Raw genomic sequence first — 22,167 nt, 5'->3', positions numbered from 1 at the left:
TTATGGTGTCATCGGTGTTTTTGGGTCACCATACACGCATTGCATTCCAGCTCTTCATGGTGGTGTTGCATCGTAAATACTATCAGTGGGATTTTTTTTATTTTTATTTTAAATAATAAATCCAACCAGGCGGCATGGTGGATCAGCTGGCCTCACAGTTTTGAGGGCCCAGGTTTCAATGCCCGGGTAGAGTTCGCATGTTCTCCCCGTGTCTGCGTGGGTTTTCTCTGGGTACTCCCACATCCCCAAAACATGCAACATTAATTGGACACTCGAAATTTGTCATGGTCATGCCGGTCCCAGCCCTGACGGTGCAGGTCTCCTGCACACCTGCACTTCATTAGGGATAATTAACTCTAGTATATATAGGACCCAGCGGACGGTCTGGCTTTACCATGCCTTGTTCCCGCACTTCCTTGTTCCTGATCCTGAACCCCTGTGTACTGACATCCGCCTGTCCTCCGACCAACCCCGTAACCTTGACGCTCTTTGATACTGCTGCTCTCTGACTCTCCGGCGTACGACCTTGGAACGAATAAAGACCTTCCTTTAACTGCCTTCCTGTCTACCGAGTCGTGCATTTGGGTCCACACTTGAGTTCTGGTTATGACAAAATTGCCCCTAGCTGTGATTGTGAGTGCGGCTGTTTGTCTCTATGTGCCCTGCTATTGGCTGGCAACCAATTCGGGGTGTACCCTGCTTCCTGCCCATTGACAGCTGGGATAAGCTCAGCGCTCCCCATGACCCTTATGAGGATAAGCGGCAAAGAAAATGGATGGATTGATAAATCCAACCATCCTTAAGGGAGCAGCCCCAAGCAAGGAACCCAACCCAATTATCATTATTATTATTATTACTCATTGTTGGTTGAATGTACCTGTGGAGACCTAGCACAGTTGTCTGTTCCAACACTTTCACTTTTGCTGGGAAAACACGGTTTCCGTTCATCTGTACCGATCATGAGCACGGCTGAAGCCTATCCCAGCTGACTATGGGCATGAGGTGGGGTATAGAGATCGTCCACGTAACGTCAGCGTTTTCACAGCGCCAAATTGCCGGTCAAACAGAACTGCTCAACATTGTGGGAGACATTGAACCGGAGCAATGCCGGAGATCCTTTTGTGGTGTTTATCGTCACAATAGACAAGACTGTTCTTCAAATAGATCATTCTATGGATGAACAGCTGAAAAGAAAAAAGATCGATGGATTTCGGGATGGATGGTGCCCAACGAAATACACACACTTGTGTAGCAATCATTTCATGTCAGGTAGGAATATTATTCTCAATCTAAAATTATCAAGAACGCCAAGTTGACTAATTTGAGAACAATGCGTATTTTAAAAAATAATAAACTGTCTTTCACAGAGAGGTTTACGGAGGTAAGCATGTGGCAGGAATACGCTTCCGTGTACGGAGATCATTCTCTCTTCTAATTTTTTTCCAGTCATAGTTAATGAATGTGAATTTGTGTAAAACCAGGGTTCATTTATTTAAATATTGGTATTTGTATTGGAAAAAATCCGAGTGGGTCCATCACTATGTGGGATTTATTCTTGATTGGGAACAGATCCAGCAACAAAGTATTTGTATGCGTCCAGACTTTTATACGCTTTCAAACTCTTCAATGTAAATCTCGACAACTTACTCACCAGATACATGTGTATATCCAGTTATCCAAGACAGGGAAGCAAATTAACAGTCAAATTACTTATTGGCGAAAGCATCGACTTCGGCATTAAATATGAATCCTCTATGCCAAGTATCTCTAATTTTTCCACGTACCTTCATTTATTATCAGCTTCTAAATGTTCGACAGTATTGGACAGAACTCTGGGTGTTGGGCTATAGAACATGGGTTTTTTTTCGTCTCAATGGAATTAACTTTCAACAATGCTTTGTTTGATCAGCAATATGGTGACGTAAACAAAAATCACGTGATTTTATGACGTAGGTGTATGATCTCTATACCTCGAAATAACCATTCACACTCACGTTCACATCTATGAGCAATTTAGAGTTCTTCTGTGGCCCTATTGTACTTGTTTTTGGAGTGAGGAAGGAAACTGGAGTACCTATAGAAAAACCACACAGGCACGGACAATATTCAAACCCAGGCTAGGCCGTATTTGAACCTGTGTCCTCAGAACTGTGAGATAGATGTGCTAGCCAGTCGGCGTCCATAATTTTCAAAAACAATTTTAAATATGACCTCATCAGACCACAGCACACTTTTTCCATTTGCATCAGTCCATCTCAGATATGCCCAGACCCATAGAAAGTGGGACAATTTCTGGGTGATGTTCCTTTTGATTTGCATGTTGGACTTTTAACTTGCATTTGTAGATGTAGGGACAAACTGTGGTAACTGACAATGATTTTTGAAATGTTCTGGAGCCCATGTGGCAATATCCTTGATATATCCTTTAATGCATGGGTCCGTGAAGCACCAGGTCACAGGCATTCAAATGTTGTTTTTCAGGCTTGCGACTAACTTGCTTCTTAAAGACTTCTCCATATTCTCTGAATCTTTTGATGCTATCATGGACTTGATGAGTAAATCCTTAAATTCCTTGCAATTTTATGTTGAGGAACATTGTTATTACACTGCTGGACTATTTCCTCACGCAGTTGTTCACTAAGTCGCTGAACCTTTCTCCATCCTTGTGTGTGAACAACTGAGCATTTCGGGGATGTTCCTTTCAAACCCAATCACGGCACTCAACTGGTTCCAATGGACCTTTCCGACCTGTAAATCACTCGTACAATAATAGTCAATGAGAGACGTATTGTCTTAACCCCTGGCTTGACACACCCTTCTCGCCATGTTGTCCCACAAACAATGCTAGTTGTCAGTAGCGTGCGCTTGGAAAAGTTAATGTTACAAAGAAAATGGTCCTCAGATGCGCTTGGGGAACGTGCAATTCTGACGAAAGATATCCTCCTCGGTTACAAGGGGCCCGGTTCATTCATTTTCCAAAGCCTAAAACACAGTTAATGAAGTGTCTACGATGGATTAAGGCTTGCGGAAGACCGCACGTACAACTAAATGTGGACAATATCAACAAACACAAGACTGTATGTTCAAAGGTAAGTGAGGGAGAAGTATCTTCTCTGAGTTTTATTTCATTATTTTCACTTTGTCACTGACCTGCTGAATGAAGTATGTAATGTTTTATGCCGAAGAGTCAGGTTAGTGATACATAAATGCGCAATGTCATGCAAGAGAAATGTCTATTTGTATCACATCGGAATTTTAAGACAGCACTGGGCTCCATTATGAGCCAAGTCAAATGAAAACACCCACTCACTTGTAAAGACTACAATATTACTACTCGTGATCTTTCCAAGTAAAAAGTACTCTGCTTTAGATGCGCAGTATGACTCCACTATTTTATCCTGTTGGATATCAATATGAAGTTTGGGGGGCGTCAAACTTTTTTGCATCGGTCGCCGACATTTCTCTGTAAGTCTGACATTGCGTCCTGGTCCATCCAAAATTTTAATTCCATGTACATATACTTGCGTGAAATAGTTGAGACCTCTCTGTAGAACTCTCTTGGACAAGTTTGACGCATTTGGCAAAAAACATACCCCAATATTATCTGGAACACGCGATAGAGAATCGACTTCAAACGTGTTCTGTTCAATCGCCATCAGAAAAGTCCATTAACCTATTGACATGTGAAATGTTTTTGGAGCATTCCTTAACTTTCTTTATCTTTTCTTGCCCCAGTCCCAGCTTTTTGGGAACATGTTGCAGGCATCTAATTCAAAATGAGAATATTTGAAAAAACATGAAAGGTTAGCTTGAATATTAAATCATATTTTTGCTGTATTTAATATCCATTGCAAAGCATTTTCAAATCATATTCTATTTGTAGTCACATTATACAGAACATCCCAGCATCATTGTAATTGGGGTTTGTACATTTTACATCTTTTTAAAATCAGGAATTGTTTTTGTGAACAGCATATTTTCTCTAGATGCTACTGTGTGTAATTTACTCACAACTCTTACGTATGTTGTCCTGGATAAAATTTGGTTCTTGAGTTATCTTTGCAATTTACACTAGTCAAGTCAGGTCTTGTTTCAGCACCACGTGTTGGAAGATGTCACCAAACACAATTCCAGGCGTCCTCCACTGGCTGTAAAAAACCCAGAGTGCCTTGGATTGCCGCATCCAATGGACAAAATCAAGGACATCTGGGTACAGCATTACTCCATTTTGAAGGATGCTTGCCGCCACTTGTTCACGTGGTATCCGTGCAACCCACGCACATCAGGATATGGAAATATTAGCTGTTAAAAGGGGGATTTAGCAGTACATTCATATTAGTGCACATCGAAAGATACAAATAGAGATTTAAAGGTGCAGCACTGCAATTTTTGAGTTTTCCTTAAGTCAAGGTAATGAAAATAACTAAAAATAAAAAAACATGGCATTTCAAGGCACTTTTACATTTGCACCACGAATTATAATTATAAATATGAAAATCTACAGTACAGAAACTTATTTTTATATTCGCTTATGTGATTAGTTTATCAGTCAGCATACTGTATGTTAATTCTTTACATTGTGTACTGAATGTGTTTAAATGATCTGTATATTTGGTTTCTATAATTGTATAGTATATTCAGAATGAAAAGAAAATGTAACAATGTTATTTGGCTTGGTGAAAACACAAACTTCTTAACACTCATAGCAGTTTAAACAGACAACTTGGTCTTTTCTAAACCACATGGGAACACTTCAAATACACCATATTTAAAATACAGCCATGCCCCTCTAACATAGTATTTCATTCAAGGTCAATTTGGATTGAAGTGCTTTGAATATTGATTCTTAACTAGTCAATTTGTTGACAGAGTTCTTATGAGTCTGTGCAGCACTGAGCAGCTCCAATTGCCGAAAAGAAATCACAACACTGTACTATCTTTGGGATTTGACGTTTATACATTGATTGATACATCTACAATAATTAAATGGTTACTCACTATCCTGGATTTACTATGGAGCCTCCTGTGCTTGTAATAAAATGTAGGACTTGGACGATGCATTAAGATAAGTGTACTACTACTACAGTACCTGATCTGGTCTTTAATCCACACAAATAAAGTGCTGCAAGATATTAGCAGATTATCTAGTGTGCTATGGTGTACGCCATTCCAAAGTGGAAAAGAGTTCATCAACTTTTCTAAATTCATTATGTCAGTGTTGGGAAGATTACTTTGGAAATCTACATGGTTACAATTACACTCTTGAAAATGTAATAGTAGTGTCACTATTTCAATTACTTTCTAAAAATAATATAATTACAGTTGATTACATTTTGATTATTTAGATTATTTTGATTGAATGTAACAACAGGACCCTTGCATGTTTCGTCGCCAAAAAATAAAAAGATTAAAACCATAGTTAACTATTTTGGAATGAACTGCATATTTGATCTTCCATCCATCCATCCATTATCCAAGCCGCTTATCCTCACAAAGGTCACAGGAGAGCTTGAGCCAATCCCAGCTAGCTAGCGAAAGGCGGATTATACCCTGAACTGGTCGCCAGTCAGATATTGACACCATCACTGAGCGGAAAGCGATCCCACGCTGCCTGCACCAGAGTCAGGTGTGTGTACCACTACACCATCAGTGTCTCCCATATTTGATCTTTACATATCTAACTGATAAAACATGATGCCCTGTCAATAGTATTAGCACTAATGGTTGTACTTAGACAAGCTGGCATTCTGCCGGATCATGATCTAAAGCTTCGATAAACATTACTTTGGCCACGTGAATAAACGTTAACGCCGTATTTAAGTATGTTGACCACTGCAAGCAACGGAGGTGATATGCCGGTGACAATTGGCAATCCCATTGGTCGACATCAAGGTGTGAAGCCAGAGATTTTTCATTGATACTGTATGTCACATGTAAAAAAAAAAAAATCAAACATACTAAACTTTTCTTTCTGGCATTTTAGTGCTATCATAACTATCATAGGGCCAAAATATGTCAGATTACAAAAAAATTGTTGTCATTGCAAACAAAATAAGTTGGCCCCGATCTAGGAAATCAGCTGCAATAGCAAGTTTAATTTTTATTCCTTGTACTGCGATGTCTCAACAATGATAGTCCTCGATCCTTGATCAGCTGCCCTACCACCACCTCAACGAGAGGTTCAGCGATTGATAAAAACAGCATCACCCCACCACACCGTTAACAATCAGTTGCAGTCACCCCACTGGCTCGACAAATGCTTTCGGCCAGTTTACCCAAATGTTTCTGGGTTTAGGACGAATAGTGGCTGAGTATGAGAGCACTGGCCAAGAATCCAACCAAAAGGCGGTATCCAGGCACAAAACCAATGCATTCTGACATTATACGATATGTTTATTTTACAGGTTATAGGTTACATACTGTATTTCACCAAGTAACAGATCTTTCTAGTAAGCTTGTCATTTTTGCACTTATGCTTTGATCATGATATATTTTCTCATATAATTGTCTCTATGGTCAGCAATCATTTAGCCTTTTAGTGTAAAAACCTCTTCTGCAGATGGATTATTGGTTTTAAAGAATTAATTAAGAAGTGGCTGCCTTTACATCAGAATGTAAAACACTGATATTCAAATGGGTAACAATAAAATCATTTAATGTAACTGACCAAAATACTGTTTTTACAATATTTCAACAGTTTTGAATTAAACTACTCTGTTTTAAAAATGTCAATATGCATTTTTAGAAAACGTTCTCTCATATCTGATTCACTTTTGTCAAACCTGATAACGATTTAAATTAATTAAAGTCAAGGACCACAAAGATTATAACATTGACCACCAAGATGTGAAATGCATCTACACCACCACAACACAATCTTTAAAACATAAGTTCAGTATAATCAAAAAGTGCAATACCCAAATGTGTAAATAAAATAAATATAAATGTGGCAGCACGGTGGACCAGCTGGTAAAGCGTTCTCCTCACAGTTCTGAGGACCCGGGTTCAATCCCGGCCCCGCCTGTGTGGAGTTTGCATGTTCTCCCCGTGCCTGCGTGGGTTTTCTCCGGGCACTTTGGTTTCATCCCACATCCCAAAAACATGCGACATTAATCGGACACTCTAAATTGCCCCTGGGTGTGATTGTGAGTGCGACTGTTTCCCTGTATGTGCCCTGCGATTTGGCTGGCGACCAGTTCAGCGTGTACCCCGCCTCCTGCCTGATAACAGCTGGGATAGGCTCCAGCACTCCCACGACCCTTGTGAGGATCAGTGGCAAAAGAAAATGGATGGATGGAATTATAAATGTAAATAGTAACATAATCCCAAATTTGTGAATAATGGGTATTTTTGATCTTCAAAGCTGATAATGTGGGAAATGGCCCAGTGATTTTTATTGTTCCTGTAACATTGACAAAGTTCTATTCTAACTTCTTCACACTTTGTGCAAGAGCCTCTTCACTTTCAGCCTTTTTTTATTACAGTCTGTTGAAAGTTAAGATTTCCCAATAAATTATTTAATAAGTTATTGCGTGATCTTACTGAGTGGTTAGAGCAATCTCGTACTTAGTGTTTCATATTTTTTTTGTTTTGGCTGAGGCTGTTGCTGACATAAAAGGGTTGGAAGTTAATTTGACAGTTGTGACCCAACAGCTCTCATGATGCATCAATTATCTTCTGCTCATGTCTTTCTTTATTCACATTTTTTCAGTTTCACGTTTTTTTTTTTTTTTAATTGAAAACTAATGTCCTTTGTACACGATTGTCGACTGATGTTTTGCGAACTTTTTATATCATCCTTGCTTCAGTGATAAACAGGTATATCAGGTAGAAACCCAACAACAAGCTTCCTCTTGTCATTTAAATTGCAGTAAGCTTTAATCAGTAGTGTAACAGTCATTCGTTAACATCAAGTGGTACATGTAAGTACATGTGTGATCCGTGATTGGAAACAGGTATGTGAGACAGGAGGTGAGTGTATACAGTACAGTTTGGTTTGTACACTTTTTGAATGTTTTGATTTGTTAATAACAATGAACATAACATCCATTAATTCATTTAAGTAAATTAAGTAACATTTTATTACTTATATTGCATATCACATCCCACACTGGAGATGATCTGTTACATGACAAAATCATTCATTCAAAAGCAAGACAATAGACCACCCAGCCCCCGCAAAACAAGTGTACAAATATTTCTCCACAACTGTAGAACTCCCCATGGCTTTGCAAATTTTAAATGAAGCAGCAGTGTGTCAGCGTGATTTTGAAAGTTTTAAACAGACAAGTGACAAACAATGCACATAAAGACAATGCATTTCCTAAAGATATTTGCAAGCAAAAGACTAAATATAAAACAGATACACGGTTTGAAGTGATTTTCCACCTAAATATTTGTGTTTTTGATATTCTCCAGGATGTGAATTGGTCCGGTCTAGTCTTGTTCCATATTTTCCTTGTCATGTCCACGTGGGATGCAGGTGCGGTATCACAATATTTGCTCAGTGCAAAAGATTTATTCTGAGGCTCAAGCAAGGACTCAGCAGTTCAAGTTAATTTTAATCTTCAAACTGTAAGGAACAGACTGAGATAAAACTTTAAAAAGATAAATACCTGCATTATATTATTTTTGACCATTTGTCAACAGAAGCGAGAGCATTCACAACATTCTAACCACTTGCACAATCTCATGACATCCAATGCAAAGCAATGAAAAAAAATCTACCAATTTAAATAATGTGGGGTTTTCTGCAAATGTAATTTGCATTATTTCTGTATTGGCATTTTTTTTTGGCCACATCTCTTGTAATTCCATTGATTGTGAAAGTGGTCAGAAAATTGAGAATATTCAATAGATGAATGTTGTATGAATATTTTCAGTTCCCTGTAAATATTCATCAGAAGTTAACATTCATATTGGATTTTGTTGTTAAACAGCTATCGAGGGAGGTGAAACACCCTTAAACTGCTAAATTGTATTCTATTCTTATTAATTAAATCTGATCATTATGATCATAATTAACTGTCTTTTCAATGCAAGATTCAAACAGTGATTAGTTGAATCAATTAGATCGTTAACGTTGCCTTATAAACGGATTCTGTATTTGTATCACACAATCTTTAAAAGTACATCTTCAGGAAGTGATTTAATAACGTAAATCTTAAATGATGGGATTAAATAAATACAATGTACCAAACAAACACAAGTGATTGATCATGTTAATTTGACAGTTGTATTCAACAGTTTTATTAAAAGAACATCTTTTTTGAGATTATATTAGGTAGTAAAACTGGTATGATTGTAATTTAAATCTGATACAATGTGATATGTGCATGTACCAGTTGTAATAAATACAGTAAATAAACCAGTTATTGCTAAGATATAATTCACATTTTGGACCTCCACAATCTCAATACTGTGTGAGTACTAACAAGGTACTCTTCAATGTTACGTGTTCAGTGCAGGGTTTAATCCCGGTTAATAACAGCACGATTACCAGGCAGTCTTTTCAAGAACTGCTTCTAATCTGGGTGCACAAAAGCCATGATGGAAATAGCATCCATCTCCCCCCACCAGTGTGATTACATCATCTTCTGTGCTTTTACGTTTTGTTTCGAGTGAACATGCGCTCTCCCCGTAAGGTGAGGTGCTGTAGTTGGTACTGTAACACCTCAGTGTCTGATGATTCTTTGATAGCGATTTTGTCAAGATTTAAGTATTCCAAAGATTTGGACTGGGTCCTCTTCCCTTTAAGACGACACAGAGGTAGTAGTGGTGCATGCACACCCTTCCCGTGATCCCCTGTAATCATGGATCTGAGAACGGTGTCACTCGAGCTGGACATGCGCCGCCTTCTCCGACCATTAGCACCAGGAATGTCGTAAGGCTGGTAGTAGCGGTTTTTGGTTTTATAGATTCTTGAAGACCGGTGAATGCCCACGTCTAAAGATTTCGAGATTCCGGTCTGGATGGGGCTAGGCACAACCTCTGAGAGCAAACTCTTCTCTGGGGAGTTTTCAGACCATTGATGGGCCAACTTGAGCAGCTCTTCACCAGTTGTGAACCCCACCAGATAGTTTGAGTCCATGTGGAGAATCTGGTATCCTGCTACAGTACCTCTGATTGGGGAGCATGGCGTGCTGGCGCAACGAGGTCTTTCGGCCTCCGCTTTCAATGTAGCTTTGATCTCAGCTGCAGGTAGAATGGAAACGTGAGCCCTCGACACTCCACTGAGATCCACCTCCATCTTTAGAGCTGTACTGGTGGATGAAATACAGACAAGATATATTTCAAATTTATATTGTCAGTTCAGGAAACTTAGACGATGGATAAATTTACATATGAAGACTAAGGAAAGACTAAGTAAAAACAGAAACATTCCCATCGTTTCGTTTGCTGGAAAAGTATTTTAAGCACATACGCTGCCAGCATTATTCTTTGATTGCGACATAAACTTGCCCACATTGAACACCTAATAGACTACAGTGTTCAACATTTTAACAGAAATGGTACTTGTAAAAAAATGTAAAAAAAATAAAGGGGCTTACGGCCTTGCTACCCTGAGAACGCACGATCTCGTCAGATCTCAGAGGCTGGGAATACCATGTGCTAAGCTTATCTCCCCGGCTAAATGCAGAGGGGTTGCGTCAGGAAGGGCATCCAGCGTAAAAACTGTGTCAGACAAATATGCGTTCATCTTAGATGACACACTGTGGCTAGCCCCAACAGGAAAAGCCGAAAGGAAAAGAAGTACTGGTGAAAAGGTTCAGAGAAAAGATGGGCTTCCAAAATGTTCCATGCCCATCACTAACCTCTGCCCTGATTTTCAATGCTGGGTAAAGCTTTACAAAGCAAAGCAAATGTATTGCACTGGTCTATAACGGGAATTGCCAACGGGTAAAGGGACTCTGTACAAACTTAACACAATGTGGTGTCTATTCTAAATGAAGATTTTACATCTTGCCTTGACTCTGATAAGGAATAGCTCCTATAAACAGAGATGTCTTGTTGGTTGTTTTTGTTGCTTTGCTGTTCTTTGTTTTGAATGTCTTGACTGCCGGAGGAAAATTCCGTGTGTTTTACACACTTGGCCAATAAAGCTGATTCTGATTTGTATAGCACATTTCATACACAAGGTAACTCAATGTGCTTTACATGATTAAAAGCATTTAAAATACAAACAAATAGAACATTTTAAAACAGGGGGAAAAAAATAAAAATGACCAAAAAATAATAAATAAATAAAAACAAAAGTACAATTAAAAGAGCATAATTTCTTTAAATACTCTAAAAAGCGTGAAAAAAAGAAGAGTTTTCAACCTGTATTTAAAAACATTCACACGGGAGATTGGAGTAAATTTGCTTTACACTAAAATAATGAGGCGGCACGGTGGCTCAGATGGAAAGCGTTGGCCTCACAGTTCTGAGGTCCTGGGCCAGCTTGTGTGGAGTTTGCATGTTCTCCCCGCGCCTCCGTGGGTTTTCTCCGGGCACTCCGGTTTCCTCCGACATCCCAAAAACATGCAACATTAATTGGACACTAAATTGCCTCTCGGTGTGATTGTGAATGCAATTGTTTGTCTCTATGTGCCCTGCGATTGGCTGGCAACCAGTTCAGGGTGTACCCCACCTCCTGCCTGATGTTAGCTGGAATAGGGCCCAGCACTCCTATGACTAGGATGAATCTGGTCCCCCTTGATTTTGAAAACTTGAGTCTTTTGAACTGAACTTTTTTTCTAGTGTGAGGCTTGATATTAAAAGTAAAATGGTGAAATTCGGATTAAATATTTCAATGTTTAGGGGTTCCTCATCGCGATGAAAATCTCAACATTGCATCAGTCAAATTGACACAAAGCCTACATTTCTACTCGCATCAGTGGACTGCAAGCAATAAAATATCTGTGATTACATCCAAAAATAGCCAAAAGGAAAGATTAAACTGTATTCGTATAATATTCCTTCAAATGAACATCCATCATTCAAAACATACATCCTGAAAGGTATCTACAGAACGCTGCAATAGTAAAATGTTACATTTTTCTCAGTTTGTCTCCAGTTTCCAAATATAATAAATACCAATTTTCAATTTCGGTTTTCATTTTCTTCTGTTGGTTTGGTACAGCTTTAATATTTTGCAAAATATTTTGGTAGTTTTTTTTTCTATTTTAGCGGATTTTAGAAACTCGGCAGCTAGTTTTACAACTCTCTCAGCGCTGTCGTTAGTCACCCTCAGGTTTCGGACGACAGATTGATGTTTTCAGTAGTTTTCCGTTGACTGCCATTGTTCAGGATCTTCATGAAGAAAATCATTGTCTATATCAGGTAATTCAAAGAATTTCCACAAATCGCATGAACACAAATCTTTCAACTTTGTATGTTCAGGGTCAAAACGGGGGAAAATTGGTTTCCCGTAACCAGTCCCGTGCTGACTCTCGTTATGTGGTTCTTTGTGCTGCTGGTCGGGGAGGAACCCAGTCCGTCTGGATTCTCCCAGCAATGTTGGCGGCCGCGTCCTTCCGGTACCGGTGGGACTGCACTGGGTTCAAGTTTACTGCAGATGTAGTGGCATCACATGAGCTGATGACGAGATTCTATGGTTGCCGCTAGCATAGTAGGAGAAATATTGTTCCTCATTGCAGTTGAAACTAATTTTAGTGATTTCAGTACATCAAATGGGACGTGTATATCTGAACTAGTCTTCTTCAGTCTTCTATGGGGAAGTCTAGTCGATGTTGATGGAGCGAATTCGTCTGAATCATTTCGGATGACTCGTCCATGTCTTCGACCTGTTCCTCATTCACTTCAGTCTCAAGCTGTCGTTGCCGTTCTCTCTCAATGCGCATGGTGTTTTGTTTGATACACTCCGCGACTTTCTTCTCGGTTGTGGCTAAGTTTGAATCAATGCCTCCCATCACGTTCGTCTGGTCTCCATTATGTTTTTCAGGAACAGGCGGTCTTCTTCATTCAAAATATGATCGAAGACATCACGTGGCCAGAATGGAAATGTCTCCTCCAACCCGGATTTGAAATCTTCGATGCGTTTAAGCGGTCTTCCTGACAATCGTCGATCTTTCGGAATTTTCATCAGCTCTTGCATATCAGAGTATAACGATTAACCATTTTCTGACATATTGTTTTCTGGAACAGTTGTTATTCTCGCTTTCTGGTAAAAAAAAAATCACAACTTCCTGAACGAAAGATTTTGTGGCTTCCCTGATAGGCTTTATGACGTCTTGTCTGGAATTCCTCTTTTGCAGCAATGAATGACAGAAGAATCTGTTTTCTGGAAGGAAGTTTGGCTCCTTTGATGGCTTTATCATCCGGGGTTGGGACGGTCCCAAGCAAAAAATACCATGGGTCTCTCTGTTTCGCAGCAGCCATGTTGACAGTTCAATGACTTCGCGTTAACTGAGAGGGCTGAGAGGTCAACCTGCTCAAGGATTTCATGAGTGCTTCTGAACGTTCCGGGGAATGTCCTGACGTTCTCTACGCCACTCGACGATAGATTAGAATTTTTTTTCCCGGAAAATAGCCGCATTACTGATCGACTATTCTTTATCAAAATCCGACTAATTTCGAAAAATTCGATCTCCACGAGGGACCCCTAAACACGATTCGATTTTGTTCAAATTTGAAACGCAGCTCTTACATGATGAACCTCATCTCCAGAAAAAAGTTTGTTGATTTTGAAAGATGTCGGGGGACCAGATTCACCCTACCTATGACAGGCATGAGGATTTCGGCAAGTATGGTAACAGATCTTTCGGTTCCGTTGATTTTTGTCCTGGGAAACGGCGGGAAACGATTTTTCGGTTCCCATTGATAATGCTCATGGGAACCGGTTTTTACATGTACTTCAGAATAAAGCCTTTGCAGGCATGAGCATTTTGTCTTTTACGCTTAGCAACCGACATGTTTGACTAGCGTTTGAGTGACCCGGATATGAATAACTCGACCTTGCGCATGCGTAGCACAGAAGCGGAAACCGGTGCTGTTTGTAAACCACACTGGCAAAGCAGGGCGTTTTAATCATTAAAAATAAAGGGGTTCATGTAGGTTCGTTTTATACAGATTGTTGTATTTCGTTGAGAACTTGTTTTACATTCCACCCATGGGCGAATTTTATTAAAAGTAAGCCCTGAGATCTGGGAAACGGACTTTCGGTTCCGTGTTTTCTCAGGCTGGGTAACGACACGGTAACGGAACGATCGTTTCCGTGAAATGCTCATGCGTGCTATGACCCTTGTGAGGATAAGCAGCTCAGAAAATGGATGGATGGATGGATAGATGGATGGATGGATGGATGAAATAATGACGCGGCCTGGTGATACAAGTGGTAAGAGCATTGGCCTCATAGTTCTGACGACCGGGGTTCAAATCCCGGCCCCACCTGTATGGACTTTGCATGTTCTCCCTGTACTTGCCAGGGTTTTCTCCAGACACTTTGGTTTCCTCCCAAATTCCCCAAAAAACATGCATTAATGGAGACTCTAAATTGCCCCTAGGTGTGATTTTGAGTACGACTATGTTCCCAGCGATTGGCAGGTAACCAGTTCAGGGAGTACCCCGCCTCCTGTCCAACCCTTGTGAGGATAAGCGGCTGAGAGAATGAATGGATTGATGAAGTAATGACTTAAAAATAGCAATACCACCGCCTTTTACCCTATTTGACACTTGTTCATAAAATTTTAATTTGCTGGTGTTGCCTCATTTTAAAATGTGACTACAGCTACTTTGTTAACCACGTTTTATTTAATAAAAAAAATCCAGATTGTAGGTTGTAATGATGTCATTAATCAACATTGATTTATTACCCAATGGTTTGATATAAAAAAAGAATGAGAATTTCCCAAAGATAACTGGAGGCAATGGTTTGATAGACTCACATTTTATCCTCAGTAAATTTGTAGTTCTGTTTTGTGACATATCTCTGAGGAACTTTCTGTCCCTTGTAATTACAGAGATTGAAAAATGCCTAATCGCCATCCATAGGGGTCTGAATTATTCTGGAAAAGACCCAGCAGATAGTCAGAGTTAGAGATAAGATTCTCCGACATGACTAACAAATTGACCAACTCAGCTAAGTGGACTTCAATAAACAGGACGACACAAAATATTTGCATCTAAACTCCGCCAGAAGCCCCCCGAAAAAGTTTCGCCTGGAACCATCTTTGCGCCACCAGAACCAATGTTTCACATGGACATTTATTGCAAATAAACGCAGTGTTGGGACACTGATAAGCCTCACCATAACAGCGTCTGCAATTGATTTTTAAGCCACTGTTTGATGTGCAATTTACATACATTAAAAGATGTTCCATGACTGAGCGGAATGGTAATCAGCAAATTTACCTACGATGGTACTTGCTAACACGCTAATGGTAATAACAATTGCTTAGTGTTTAGCATTACCTGTTTCAATTTCTGTACACCAAATTTATGCCATACACTCAGCACCAACATAATCAGTTTTAGGATTGAAGTCCATCTCTGATAAATGAGAACAAAATTTTTGTTGGTGGTGAAAAAAATGATAGTAGTTGGAGGGAGCATTTATTATTAATTATTTGACCAATAATCAAGAGGAGGATCGATTCTTAAAAAGAAAAAAAAGGGGTGGGGTTCCGATTTCCTGACCGACCCTAACATTTTTACACCACGTAATAAAAATGCCAGGGATGTGGTTCTCTTCTCTTTTGTCCGCTGCTGCGGAATCGCAGGGTTGAGTTGGGGGTTTGACAGCAGGCAGGGGTGTGGTTTTGCCACTTCCTTGTGCGCACTGCTGCACATCGTTACTCCTGGATTACGTTGTGTCTAAGCCTTGTTTTTCATGCAACTTGTTGCCAGATAGTTGTGTGTATATGCATGTGTGTTCACGAGCATAAGCTAGCGTAACTGCCTCGTCCCATGTCATAGTGTTACTGAGCCATATAACAAGTCCAAGTTAGGTTTTCACGTTTTGTCATGTCCCGTTTTGGGCATTTTTTCATGTTTTTTGGACCAAACCTTTTGCCTTATGATTTCTGTACAGTCGCCCTGTTGGATTTCCTTCCCATGTATGACCTCTGCCTGGCAACAAACCTTCCTAAAATCCACGCTTACATCTCAGCTTCCTGCATCTGGGTCCTACCAAGAGAGAGTGAATTAACGAGAACTGGCAATAAAATGGTGGCACCATATGATAGAGACGGGATAAAAATGATTTGTAATAAATAAATAAATAAAAAATAAACCACCTGCACCTGTAGAAAAAAATGGAACCATAACATTTTTTGGGCCTTATAGTTAGAATGGATGGAAGTTATTCATCAGCAGTGAGACATCCGCACTGTGCACGTAACGGTACTTTGAAAGAATGTATTTTGGTTACCTATAATTAATATATTCGATAGAATTAATTTAATCTTGAATCAGAATACTGTGCTCATGTTGAAACGCAGGGTTAGGGTTAGCGCATGTTTGGAGCTGGCCCATCAAAAGAGTTGTTGATCAGCATTGCCCAGCAACCATGATAGCATATACAGTCTACAGTCATCACTTGAACGGCTTCCTTGAACGGATGGATTGATATACAATCCATATACAACATAAAATAAGCGATTTAAACTGTATCAAACCATTAAAGGTCAAGTGTCATCCCTATAAACATTCTAAAATAGATACTGTATTGTAATGAAAAACACATATAACATGATTCACTTCATCTATACAAAAAAATAAATGTGAGTGGAGAGCGCGTCATCCCTGCGCAAAGTTGCAGAAGTGTCATTCTACGACATCCAAGTGGTCGCCATATTGGCTGCATCCTCTGTCCGTGACGTCACCTGGACATCCGCCAATGAAAACACATGGTGCAACCTACTATGGGAGACGAACACGCCCCTTCTGACTCCACAGAACCAAGTGAAGTTACCGGGGCAATATTACACTATTGTTTCGAACCATATTCAGATGATGTGCAATCATGGCCAAAACACCTCCCCGTCAGATCCACTTCCGTGGCAGAGATGAGCCATCACGGCTCATTGCAGCAGGCTCATTTTCGGTGGCTTATCACAGAGCCGACCCATGCTGCTTTAGGGGGTTGTTCACAGCCGCCGCAGTACGCGATGAACAACACCGTTGAGCCGGGGCACTTTACTGCGTTGTCGTCGCACGGGCTGAGTGAGGCAGAGCCGAGCTGCTTTAGGGGGTTGTTCACAGCCGCCGCAGTACGCAATGAACAACACCGTCGAGCCGGAGTGCTTTACTACGTTGTCATCGCATGAGGCTGAGTGAGGCAGAGCCGAGCCATGGTGCTTTAGGGGGTTGTTCATAGCCACTGCAGTACGCGATGAACAACACCGTTGAGCCAGGGCACTTTAGTGCGTTGTCGTCGCACGGGTTGAGTGAGGCAGAGCCGAGCCGTGCTGTTTTCGGGGATTGTTCATAGCCGCCGCAGTACGCGATGAACAACACCGTCGAGCTGGGGCGCTTTACTGCGTTGTCGGCTGCGTTCTTCAGAGCCGCCGCCGTCCGCAAGCCCTACACGCAGCCTTCTCCAAAGCCGGGCGCCTCAGCCGGTGTGGCTCATTTTCGGCGCCGTGGTGGCTTATAATGGAGCCGAGCCGTGCTGCTTTAGGGGGTTGTTCATAGACGCCGCAGTATGCGATGAACAACACCGTCCAGCCGGGGTGCTTTACTGTGTGCACGCGGCTGAGTGAGGCATTCTCGCCTGGGTTCTTCAGAACCGCCACCGTCCGCGAGCCCGAAGCATAGCCTTCGCTAGCGAAGCGACACAGCAGCCTGACGCCGTCCAACGCGCACATCTACATATTTCATACGCGGATCTTTTGTTACGTTATGAGAGACCGATTACGTGGTCCACCCCAAACTATCTTTTTTTTTTTTTTTAGTAGCTGTATACACACCTACCTGTCATTTGGAACCCACGAAGCTCTCGTTCTCTGCACCCGTGCAATCCATTTTTCACGACGAACCGGGTCTCTTGCAAACTTAAGGGTAAATCCATTCTCCCAAGTGTTCAAGCAATGTCCAGCAACGCAACGAGCCGGCATTTTGACTAACACGAAGGAACAAAGAGCTACCTTCCCGGCGGTAAAACTAATGGAAACTAACGAGTCCACTTGGGGGCGCTTCTGTCCTTTACGTCACTTCCTGCTTCTTCTCGAAAACAAATCCCTCGAGAGGATTTTCATGGCGGGAGTTACAAAAAGCTGTATACGTCAAAATCTTGTTTTGTGGTGAAAAAACGCATGGGCCCATATTGGCTGCCATTTTTTCAATAATATACTAAAAATCATCCATTTCATGACAATGGCACTTTAAGATGACAGCAGTTGTTTCTGATGGCCGTTTTCAGACAAACTCCAAGCTACCAGTGCAAAATGAAGCTTGCAAGTAGGGGGGGGGGGGGGAATTAAGCGGGCGCAGAATCTCCCCCACCCCCCAACAATGAACTTGAAATTTCGGCGTTTGGCCTTCGGCATAATGTGGTAGCGACACTACACGGTCATTGGCCAGCCTGTGAGTGGGCCAGTTGGCGGTGGGCAGGCCATTACTGGATCACATGAGCAGTTGCAATCAAAACGTGCGCAATGATGTTTTACCTTCCCATAGCACTCGACTTACATCACCCTCTGGCATAAGCCCACCTCAAAGTTGAGAAAAGACCTTGTGGTTAATTGCAGATGCTTTTGCTGTTATGATGGTTCGTTTTTTCTTTCACATCTTTGTTACAGCGTCAGGTTAATCTGATGGGAGATGCAATCTCTAGTCACAATAAACTGAAATGATGATCTGATGCGGGCAAGGGTTAAATGTAGAAGCGTTGGGGTTCCGTCAAGCTATTGGCATCGTTGCATTAGCACGGGGACATTGTTCAAAATCAGCGTCATTAGCAGCAGGAAAATGTAGGGCTGAAAAGTGGTTGCCTTCCCATGGCGTGCGCGACAGGGGGTTGATTGAGACGACTGTTCAAATTCCTAGATTTGAATAACATCCATCGTGTGAATCGTAAAACAACACAGTACTATTAAATCCAAATGCGAGGCTACGCAAATGTACTGTTGGACAAATATCAGGCCCGAGTACTAATGAACGAGAAATCAGTAACCGTATGCTGCCAGTAGCCACAATACATCCAAAATACAACAAATAATGCGAATCATCAATAATTGCCACGCAATGATGGTTTTCTAAACGGTATTATGTAACACAGTAGTCTACATTTGAGAGCCGTCTACATCATAATAACAAACTCCATTCCTGTTATAATCGTTGTTGAATCACCCTCAAAATCGTGCTACATTAGTAAAGGAATTGTGATTAAATGACACATAATTCCATAAAATTCAGCACAAACCTGTTCCTCAACAGCAGGCAGAATGCAGCCTCTCCCTCTCTGGCCTTAGCCCCCGCAGTCACCTACGACAGGAAGAGCAGGAAGCACTTCCTGTTTGGAGTCAGCGAAAGAAAGCCATGGCACCAATGATATAACACTCAACGTTCACAATAAACCCGCCATTATTATTATTATTATTATTATTATTATTATTATTATGGCACGGTAGAACAGCTGGAAAGCGTTGGCCTCGCAGTTCTAAGGTCCCAGGTTCAATGCCGGACCGGCCTGTGTGAAGTTTGCGTGTTCTCCCCGTGCCTGCGTGTGTTTCGTCAGGGTACTCCAGTTTCCTCCCACACACCAAAAACACAACATTAATTGACACTAAATTGCCCCTACTTGTGATTGTGAGTGCGGATCGTGCAGTTTGTCTCAATGTGCTCTGTGAATGGCTGGCAACCAGTTAAGGGTGTACATGCTCAGTGAGAGCTGGGATAGACTCCAGTACTCCCGCAACCCCCGTGAGGATAAGCGGGTAAGAAAATGGATATATGGATTATGATTATTAATTATTATAGAGGAATAAAGTTGATGAGCCACACAATGAAGTTATGGGAAAGAGTAGTGGAGGCTAGACTCAGGACAGAAGTAAGTATCTGCGAGCAATAGTATGGTTTCATGCCTAGAAAGAGTACCACAGATGCATTATTTGCCTTGAGGATGCTAGTGGAAAAGTACAGAGAAGGTCAGAAGGAGCTACATTGTGTCTTTGTAGACCTAGAGAAAGCCCATGACTGAGTACCAAGAGAGGAACTGTGGCACTGCATGCGTAAGTTTGGCTTGGCAGAGAAGTATGTTAAAATAGTACAGGACATGTATGATGGCAGCAGAACAATGGTGAGGTGTGCCGTAGGTGTAACAGAAGAATTTAAGTTGGAGGTCTGACTGCATCAGGGATCAGCTCTGAGTCCCTTCCTGTTTGCAGTGGCAATGGATAGGCTGACAGATGAGGTTAGACTGGTATCCCCTTGGACCATGATGTTCGCAGATGATATTGTGATATGCAGTGAAAACAGAGAGCATGCAGAGGAACATTTAGAAAGATGGAGATATGCACTGGAAAGGAGAGGAATGAAGATTAGCCGAAGTAAAAGAATATATGTGCGTGAATGAGAAAGGTGGAGGATGAAGAGTGAGGCTACAGGGAGAAGAGATAGCGAGGGTGGAGGACTTCAAATACTTAGGGTCAACAATCCAGAGCAACGGTGAGTGTTGAGGTTCTCGCTCGAAGTGAGCAGGTTGGATAGGATTAGAAATGAGCTCATTAGAGGGACACCCAAAATTGGATGTTTTGGAGACAGGATTCGAGAGAGCAGACTTTGATGGTTTGGACATGTTCAGAGGCGAGAGAATGTGTATATTGGTCAAAGGGTGCTGAGGATGGAGCTGCCAGGCAAAAGAGCAAGAGGAAGACCAAAGAGAAGGTTTATGGATGTGGTGAGGGAAGACAGGGGCAGTTGGGGTTAGAGAGGAAGATGCAGAAGATAGGCTAAGACGGAAAAAGATGACACGCTGTGGCGACCCCTAACGGGACAAGCCAAAAGGAAAAGAAGAAGAAGAAGATTATCATCATCTGAGATGTCAAGCTGTAGCGACCCCTAACAGACCCCGAAAGAAGCTTACTTTTATTGTTATCCCCTCCTCGAGCCGTCACCTTATCGGTGTGGAGGATTTTGCATGTCCTGATGATCCTAGGAGCTAAGTTGTCTGGGTCTTCACACACATGGGAGGGTCCCCATGGCAAAAAGGTGCTACTTGAGAGGCCAGACAAAATACGACTAAAACCCCTATGACGAGTGCAAATGTTGGTTCTTGGATTGGTGCAGCATCTGCACTGATGCGGACTTTGTATCGGTCCATTGTGGTGAAGAGGGAGCTTAGTTGAAAGGTGAAGCTCTCAATTTACCAGTCGATCTACCTTCCTACTCTCACCTATGAGCACGAGCTGTGGGTCGTAACCGAAAGAACAAGATCCTGGATACAAGCGGCCGAAATGAGTTTCCTCCGCAGGGCTCTTCCTTAGACATAGGGTGAGAAGGTCGGTCATCTGGGAGGGGCTCAGTGTTGAGCCGCTGCTCCTCCACATTGAGAATAGCCAGATGAGGTGGCTGGGGCATCTGATCTTCCCGGACGCCTCCCTGGTGAAGTCCCACCGCCTCGAGATCCCTCCAGAAGAGCTGGAAGAAGTGACGGGGGAAAGGAAGTCTGAGTATCCCGTCTGAAGCTACTTCCCCCGCAACCTGACCTGGAGAAGCGGTAGAATGTGGATGGATGGATGGATGGATGGATGGATGGACATTATTATTATTATCCAGAAGAGGGAGCGCCTGGAAGCCTGTCCAAACTATTTCTGGGCAAGAGGTGGTTGACTGTGACATTACCACTGTCTGTCTCTTTACGTTCTTTACACTCTTAGACCTTGCGTCCTCCAGGTCAGGTGTCATGCAGAGATGGCACAAATGGTTCAGCCTCTGGGTTCACATCTACAGTTCCTTGACTCGCTTCTTGGTCGTGTGGAAATCGACACATTAGCTCAACTTCATCACAACTTTCGCTGTCTGAATGTTCCACTTGTCTGTGGTTTCAGTGTTGTCCTCTTTTGTTTCAAAAGTGTTGATCTGCTTTCTGTCACATGGGAGAAAGAGGTTTTTGTGACACATGACATTTACCTCCTCTCTCAGCTGCTACTTCATACCCTAAAGTGTCACTGCTCCTTTTTCCTACCACATAAACTTTACTTTTCCAGTAGGACTGGAATTTAA

At 41.7% G+C, this 22,167-nt stretch overlaps 1 protein-coding gene across 2 annotated transcripts; it reads right to left on the bottom strand.

Moving 5' to 3' along the window:
- Window positions 1–7,586: 7,586 nt before the first annotated feature.
- On the bottom strand, window positions 7,587–19,480 carry macir (macrophage immunometabolism regulator). 2 transcript variants are annotated; one of them, XM_061801912.1, is made up of 2 exons: window positions 19,367–19,480; window positions 7,587–10,257 (listed from the first exon to the last, which is right to left on the bottom strand). In XM_061801912.1, exon 2 carries the CDS (start codon window positions 10,247–10,249, stop codon window positions 9,605–9,607), a length of 645 nt encoding a protein of 214 aa, XP_061657896.1. In that variant the 5' UTR covers window positions 10,250–10,257; window positions 19,367–19,480; the 3' UTR covers window positions 7,587–9,604. The 2 variants fall into 2 exon arrangements, with proteins under 2 accessions (XP_061657896.1, XP_061657895.1); XM_061801911.1 differs by having other exon boundaries at window positions 7,589–10,262.
- Between the last annotated feature and the right edge of the window lie 2,687 nt (window positions 19,481–22,167).

Source organism: Syngnathoides biaculeatus, chromosome 17 (genome assembly GCF_019802595.1).
Source record: "Syngnathoides biaculeatus isolate LvHL_M chromosome 17, ASM1980259v1, whole genome shotgun sequence".
NCBI classification, from domain to species: Eukaryota; Metazoa; Chordata; class Actinopteri; order Syngnathiformes; family Syngnathidae; genus Syngnathoides; species Syngnathoides biaculeatus.
Note: the sequence above shows the minus strand (reverse complement) of the source record. Positions and strands in the feature narration are given on the sequence as shown.